The 8,381-nt window shown below is 36.0% G+C and overlaps 1 protein-coding gene across 1 annotated transcript; it reads left to right on the top strand.

The window, feature by feature from the left end:
* Nucleotides 1–673: 673 nt before the first annotated feature.
* Nucleotides 674–8,015, top strand: LOC101894014 (serine protease 7). The gene is made up of 5 exons (XM_005176147.4): nucleotides 674–1,125; nucleotides 6,619–6,930; nucleotides 7,082–7,190; nucleotides 7,287–7,576; nucleotides 7,650–8,015. The coding sequence occupies exons 1-5, from the start codon at nucleotides 1,017–1,019 to the stop codon at nucleotides 7,952–7,954; spliced, it is 1,125 nt and encodes a 374-aa protein (XP_005176204.1). The 5' UTR covers nucleotides 674–1,016; the 3' UTR covers nucleotides 7,955–8,015.
* Nucleotides 8,016–8,381: the final 366 nt, after the last annotated feature.

Genomic DNA, 8,381 nt, shown 5'->3' with positions numbered 1-8,381 from the left:
TTAGTGTCAACTAATTAGGGATTGGTGGAAGCGGGTCCTGAATAACTTACATCCGTTTTAAAGATTCATATTAACACTGTCTTCTGCCTTTCTGAGACGTTGTCGGCGGTTTGACAATCCCTTCAATTGATGGACTGTATAGATTGCGACTGTGGTCAGGGAAAAATCGTTTCAGAAAATGTCGATGTGTTTGAAAAGTAGAATAAGAAAAGGTGGATCTTTTAATAAGTTAATCTACACTCGTAATAAAAAATAATAATAATAAAATGCTCCAGACTTAGGCTATCATAATAATTATAGATACTTTTCCACTTTTGAATATCATTTCCTCTTCCCTATTTAGGAAGTCAATTATTGGTGTCTTAATTTATATTTTAAAAAACTAGATCCACCATAAGCATATTATTATTATTTATTTTTTACAGACATAGAATTTTGTTATATTTAATTTGTTAAATTATTATAATTTATTTTTCGCTATGTTAAGTTCTCAACTTTTACAGATTAAAAAAATCATTACTTCAATGTTGTTCATCGACCCCTTTTCCACAAAAACAAATAAAAAAGTCTTATGTTCGTTCAGCAACATTTCTTTATGTTGACAACACTGTTTTTAACATATGAATATGAATCAATCTTTAAATAGCACTTCTCATCGAGCTTCAGTCTCAAACCTGATGGCAGATTCACTTAAACACAACTTAAAGTGTTTCAAAAAAATCTCAGTGAAAACAGTCTGCCGCAGACCATCAAAACAAACGGTTGGCTAAACAACGAAACGCTGAACGCTCGGTTGGTTCTCACCATTGTCGTCAATAAAACAAACAAGTGTCGTCGACGTCGAAACAACGGCGGGTTCTATGTGAAACAAATCTTTGTTGATAAAAGTGCGATTTGAGGGACACGGTTCAAGACAAAGGTCAAAGACATTGTTTTCAGTCGCTTTGTAAAGCGATAACCAATTGGAATTACCAGCTAGTGCGGGAAAATTGAAAAGCAAAAAACAGACGCCGGGAATGGCTTGTGGTGCAATGGATTTACCCAAACGGTCAGTGGCATTTTTATGGCCCATCGTTATTTTTCTGATCGCCTTTAATCTCAACCTCAGCAACGTTCATGCCCAACGTAAGTATGGTTCGAATACGAGCAGACAGAGATTGCTGCATGTTTGATAAGCCATAACAATAATGGAATAGTTGGACGAGCATTTAATGGCAACCTAAGAAATGCTCTTATTTTCATTATTGTCTTTATGATTCATGATTCTTCCATAAAGCGGTTTGCCTTAATCGTATACGACGATGTTTATTAATGATGCTAATAAAAGCCGCTACCGTTGTCGCCACTGCTGCTGCGCTGCCAGCTACTAACTTGTTTTGCTGTTAATCACCAACGTTGCACGCGCGAGAGAGGAGAGAGAGAGAGTAAACAAATCTGCTATTCCAATGTATATTATACGTTCGTATGGTCGCAATTGAATAGATTTCTTTGAACAAAACAAAAAAATTAATAACCAAACGCTTTCATCGAATATCCACAAAATAAACAAGTTTTTGATTGAAAATGTGATTTGCGTTTCAAGTGCACCACCAAAACACATTTGAAACTTAGCTTTCAATTCACATGATCCAATAACACCACCAGCAACTTGATGTATCCCGAATCAAGTGTGGAACTAATTTTAGACGTCCCATGAATACCAAAGTCGTTAAAAAGATTTCCATTTTACATTGACCAGTTCAGTGAACCAGTAAAGAAGTAGTGCAAAACCATGATTTATCAACTGAAAATGGCAAAGAATTAATTTTCAAAAATAAAGTTTAAAGAAAAACAAGTAAGCAAAGGCTAAAGTCGTGCGGGGCCGGCCATGTGATACCCTACAACACTACAATATGTTAGAATGGATTTGGACATACAATTTTGAAAGATTTCGCTTTTGAAATGTTGTCACGGAGCGCTGCCCAGATATTACCCTTAGCATTTTGACCAGGGACATTTGCCAAATATTTACGCACTCCGCCATGCTCTTAGTTGTTGTGGTCCATTTTACAGCTAAATATAATCCAAAGGTCATCCAAAATGCTAGAATTCTTTCCTGTCCTTAACTCCCTTCTCAGGCGTGTCGATTGGCTTCAATTGTGTGATCAGGAAAATTTTTTTCTGTTTTTGGTTCATTTGAACCCCTAAATATTTTGCGATCACCTCCAAGAGCAAGAGGCCACTCTGTATCTCCAAATTTTCTCTCATCTATATGATTTGCCTGTCTTCGATATTTGACTATATTCCTCAACGAAATCAGAATAAAAAAAAGCCAGAAATGGTTCATTCTACCTGCTGTCCTAAATTCTCGTGTCCTTTGGTTTCTATTAGTGACCTTTATAACGACTCCCCTAAATATATTGCGTACATCTTTGAAAACAATACGCCTAGCCCTTCTGATCCTAATCCTACCCTTTTCGTGAGAATCGGACTATAACTGCAAACTGTATATAATAACCCCAACCTGTGTTGTTAAGTGAAAACATTTTACAAAATATACACTGCAATATTATAAGTCAAATTAAAAAAAGTCGCATGCGATAAAATATATAAAAAATCTCATGCGATAAGATATATAAAAAAATAAAAAAATGTTACAAAATCTATATTAACATCATTATTGGCATCTTTGTGGAAGACTTTTACCCAGTCCTAAGCTCTAGCCCTATGATAAATACCGCGTCGATTGGTCTATAATTGCGTCCTGTATAGCAACTGCAAAATCAGGAAAATTTTCAGTTTTTGGTCCATTTCAACCCCTAAATATTATGCAATCATTTCTATTCTGGCTCTAGCCCCACCTCCATTCTAAATTTCATGAAGATCGGACCATAATTGCGACCTATAGAGTGATTACAAATTAACATGGACAGACATTAGACGGACGGACATACATAGCTAGATCGACTCAGCTCGGCGAGCTAGGAAAATCCATATATATTTTCTTATGTGGGAAACCAATATTTCGAGGCGTTACATAATTTTGGCCCAATCAAACTTATAATACCCCCAACACATAGTGTTGTAGGGTATAATTACAATCTATTAATCCATATATTATGACAATTATTAAAGCATTTCAATTAAATTAATTCACATTTTCAAACGAGCACAACCTAAAGCCACTCGTGCCCACTTAGTAAACCCATAATGTGCAAAAAGCCTAATTGAATTTAAAGAAGTTTTATTGAAAGAAACTCTCTTCTTTTTTATTCCGAAATATGAATTTAAATTCATCAGCCAACTGGCAATCTGTTGTTTCTGCACTGCATTAGCTCGACACCGGTCACCTGCCCAGGTGTATGTGTGCGTGTGTACGTTTAGTACACGTTCAACACCAAGTGTCTCCCAATGGTCTAATGGTGCGACGACAGCAACAGCAGCAGCTATCACCATTAAATGAATTAAGTCAAATAATGTTTCTCATTTTGTGGACAAACTGTGGTGTTAATAGAATTCTACCACACTTACATTCATTTTTTATTGGTCACGTAGCCTTTTTTGCCGAAACGGCACCAGCTGCCGTAAGCGGTCGCATAAAAAGAAAATGTGAATGAATTTCAAAGACGCTCTTGAAGAAATTGAACGTGTTGAGTTTGAAAGTGTGTCTACAATTAACACCCTGTTTTGTAAGAAATTTGATATGAAGTGGTGAAAAAGTGATCAAATTTAAATGAAAATGAAATTATTTTCTGTGGTATTTATTCAATGGATGTGGTTCCAGAAACTATAGATTCATATAGAATGACATTATATTTTCCTCGAAGGGAGTATTCGATTTGCTACAAACCACGACCATCGTAATATAATATTACCGAACTTAGAATCAGTTCAGTTAAAAATTTTCAAGAAAATATAGAAAAATTTCATATAGAGCAAAGGGTTGAAGATAGTGTGAAAATGGACCCTTCTTTTATTTTCCTCCCCAATATAATAATAAATGATAAATAAATATTCACACATTTCAATATTTTTACTACATTAGATTATATCTTATGTGAATATGAGATATATAGGTCCAAACTTTCGATACGACTCCCAAAAGGGGCATACATCAACAAGTGGGCAAATGCTGAAGATACAAATCTCTCTGATGTCCATCTACCCGTTTGTTTGTCCGCCTGTCTGTTTATCCGTCTATAAAAATTATTCTAGCTTCCGAACTAAATTAAGTAGTTAGGAATTTATGTTAGTAGAAAATAGGACATAGATGAAATAGGATTTGGCATGGCTCCAATATAATAGTACCACCTTATTTAGAGTATTTTAACGTCGGCAGTTTGTGTTCCCAAAAACCTTCCTTGCAAAGAACGTTATATATAACGTTACCTCGGTGTATCCGTCTGTGGAAATCACTCTAGCTAAAATTCATGTTATGTCTGCAGGACTTTGGGGTATTGAAAATAGGCCATGTAGGTCCACCACCACCAATTTTCGGTATTTTGGTGATTAAAGGGACAAATGTGGTATTTAAAGTTCGTAATGGATACTACAGCCTATGACAGAAAATTGTTTGTGCAGGTCCACGTCTTCGTATAGCCCCCATATAACCATACCTCCTGATATTTGACGATTTTAGCGACATTATTCACCGTAATTGTTTCAAACTGGTATTTCAGATTCGTAATGGATACTACAGCCTATGACAGAAAATTGTCTGTGCAGGTCCAAGTTTTGATATAGCCCCCATATAGAGGTACCTCCCTATATTCGGTATTCTGATGATTTTAGGTACATTATTCCCGGTTTTTTTCAACTTTCGCATTTTAATATTGTAATGGCTTATGACAAAAGTCGCCTATACAGGTCCACGTCGTCGTATAGACCCTAATATAACGGCTACATTCAAAAATTTTAAGATTTTAACAGAATTTTTAACGGATTTTTTTTTTATTTTTTTGAAACTTCCGTTCGTTCCAAATGGTGGAGGGTATTCAAAGTTTATGTTTTTTGTTTTTTTTTTTTTAAGCAAATGCATGAAATTTGGAGAAAATCAGTCCAGATATACCTATAGCTCCCATATATATGTTTCATCCGATTTGTGGGTTTAAGTCCCTCACAAGCGTAATATGCCCTCCACAACAACGATATTTGGTACCAGATAACTTATGGGGCACAAATACATTTCTGTCAAATTTTATCGAGATCCGATCAAATTAGGATATAGCTCCCATAAATATATCTCTATCCGATATCAGATTTCTTGTGCACCAAATGGATAATATCAACACAAATGAACTGAATTTTAGCATCCCAGAAGTAAGTACTTCAAATTTGGTGAAAATCGGTTCAGACACAGCTACGTCTACGTCACATAAATTTCCAATATAAACTTTTTTGTTAAGTGAATACGCATAGTGTTGTAGGGCATCACACAGTCGGCCCCGACCGACTTTTGACCTTTCCTTATTGGTTTCTTTTCAATACCTCTTGGTATACGGCATTCCGTCTACCCAAGTGATGAAATGGCTCTAGTTCCAGAACACTACAAAGTAGGATTATACAATATTTTTCAAAACTATTTTTTTGGGCCGTAGATTTTTTGGTTTGTAAATAATTTTCACTCAAATTTGTTTAAAATCGCAGATTGTATTTGGAAGAAAATTTCCCAAGTTTTGCAATAGACCGCAAATAGTGGTGCTTTCCAATATTCTTTACTTCAACTATCTTGGCCATATTTTACAGAGATCCAGAGTATATAAGGATATATCTGACTATATTCCTCAACGAAACCAGCATCAATTTAAAAATAGTCCTTTTTATTTATTTAAAATTTCGTTTTTTTTCACACCACAGCTATGTTCTAATTCAGCCGTTAATATTATCCGACGACGTATTTTACTCTAACTTCTTAAAAAATTCCGATTGGTCTATGATTGTGATATTTAAAGAGACTGCAAAAGCAGGCTTTATTTGCTTTATTCCATCCCCATAATATTTTACCGACATCTCCCTCGAAATACCCTTGACCCCTTAAAAATCGTATGCAAATTTTCTTACATAACTTCAACTTAACATTTATCAAACCGTCATGTAAAGGGGATGTACCTCACGAACTGATAAACATATCATTCGTTTCCCATCATGATGGAGTGGCATTAAAACATTTCCCAGTAACCAGAACTATCAAACTGATATTAAACTGTAAAAATCTAGTCATTTGCATTCCATCAGAATAAATTGTTAATAATTCAACTCTTTTTGTTTTTTTTTTTTTTTTGCAATTGGTTGCATGCGTCAGCGACAAATGTAAAATAAACGTGTTTCCAGCTGATGTAGCTGTTGGAGTCAATCGTCGACTTGTTTTGTTAAACAAACAGAGCGCCAGTCAAAAAGTATTAACAGCGGCAGCTACGGCAGCGACAGCACCAGTAACAGTAACAGTAACAGTCGGGGAATCAACATTCATGTCATATTTATCAAAAAATAGAAGCAATTAATTATTGTTGCTGTCGTAAAAAAAGTATATTTTACATTTGTAGCGTATTAATAACCAGTTTTATATGTAATCTACTATTTGTTGTTGTTGTTGTTATTGTTGTTGTTGATATACATCCATGTCTATAAATTTATATGCAGAGAGCTGCAGCAATCCAAATGGAAAAACCGGTGAATGCATTTCAATTTATGACTGCAGCAGTTTGGTGAATTCATTAAAGAATTTAAGCCGGAGTGCCCAGCAAACGAAATTCATACAGGAATCTCAGTGCGGCTTCAGCTCCCCGCCCTTTGTCTGCTGCACGACGGATATTGATTATGCAGAGAACAGTAATGAGCTACTGCCGGTAGGCACACAATGCGGCCCCCAATCGATTGGCAATAAGATTTACAATGGCAACGATACGAACATCGATGAATATCCCTGGATGGTGTTGCTCGAGTACAGAAACAGTAAGTATGGGTGAGGAGGGGTGGGTTAGAGTTATTTTATTTTGTTTACAAGGTCATGTGTTGAGATTTATTTTTCCCCCATTCTTTTGTGATTATTTATTTCCTGTCAATGTGTGATTGTTTCTTTGGTCGATGCCTCCCAAAAAAAAAGAAAATGGACAATTGATTTTGAATTGTGGCGGAAGTCTCATCAACAAACGATATGTCATCACTGCGGCCCATTGTATTAAAGGTCAAATTGAAACAGAAGTTGGTCCTTTGTAAGTGTTTTGATGCAATTTCGGCAGAAAGGAAATGCCTCCACAGATGTATTCATTTTTAAATATGATTTTCATCTTTTATTCTGGTTCCAATAGAACCCGCATCCGTTTGGGTGAATACAACATCAATGAGGAAATCGATTGTATTGCCGATGATTGCAATAACAAGGTTGTTGAAGTGGGCTTCGAGCAACTGATACCCCATCCCCAGTATGATGTGCGGAACGGCAACAATCATCATGACATTGCCCTCATCCGCCTGGCTCGAGATGTGGAATATTCGGATTTTATACGCCCCGTTTGCTTGCCATTGACAGATACTCGTTCGGCACCCATCAATCCTGGTGAACTACTCGTAGTGGCCGGTTGGGGTAGAACTTTGGAGGGTAAGCTCTTTAGTTACATGGGAAAACAATTGGTGAGAGAATAATTTTTAAATATTTGAATTTGCATTTTTAGCCCGACAATCAAACGTGAAAAAACAATTGGCCATACCGGTAACAGATCACGATAGCTGTGTCCGAAAGTATGCCACAAAGAAGGTCAATCTTATCAGCTCTCAATTGTGTGCTGGTGGAGAATTTGCAAAGGACAGTTGTGACGGTGATTCTGGTGGTCCGCTAATGCGCCAATCTCACATGAAGCGTTGGTTTTTGGAGGGCATTGTCTCGTTCGGCAATCGCTGTGGTTTGGAAGGTTGGCCCGGTGTTTATACACGAGTTGTCGACTACATACCCTGGATTAAACAAACTGTTAAGCCTTAAGTATCAAAGACAGAGTAAATGGTTGTTGTTTCAATAAAATAAAATTAAAAAAAAATCATAATTCATTAGAAAATTAGTAATGATACCCTACACCCATATGCATATTTAGTACAGTTCCCGTAACAAAACTATTTGAAGTATTTCATACCACCTATCAAGATTTGACTTTAGAGCAGTTATAGTTTGGTTTCAGAGGGAACTAATCTATGGGAGGCATATTCAATTCTGAATCGATTTTCAATAAATTTGACGGATACATTTTAATCTGTTATATCAAATAACATCGCTATTGAGTGCATGAGAAGGATTATATTAAAAAATATATATTGGAGTTCCACAAAATGGAAACGTACGTCCTGAAATTCCTTTGGACTGATATTAGCCATTATGTGCACAATAAACCTGAAATCGGATTAAGAATATTTAG

The sequence above is a fragment of the Musca domestica genome, unplaced genomic scaffold (assembly GCF_030504385.1).
Source record: "Musca domestica strain aabys unplaced genomic scaffold, Musca_domestica.polishedcontigs.V.1.1 12, whole genome shotgun sequence".
NCBI lineage: Eukaryota > Metazoa > Arthropoda > Insecta > Diptera > Muscidae > Musca > Musca domestica.
Note: the sequence above shows the minus strand (reverse complement) of the source record. Positions and strands in the feature narration are given on the sequence as shown.

Bases quoted from the DNA above. Each gene is read 5' to 3' on its own strand.
- LOC101894014 (XM_005176147.4), top strand. From the start codon at position 1,017: ATGGCTTGTGGTGCAATGGATTTACCCAAACGGTCAGTGGCATTTTTA. The intron at 6,931-7,081 runs GTAAGTATGGGT...CCAAAAAAAAAG, and splicing joins GTTGCTCGAGTACAGAAACA to AAAATGGACAATTGATTTTG. The intron at 7,577-7,649 runs GTAAGCTCTTTA...TTGCATTTTTAG, and splicing joins TTGGGGTAGAACTTTGGAGG to CCCGACAATCAAACGTGAAA.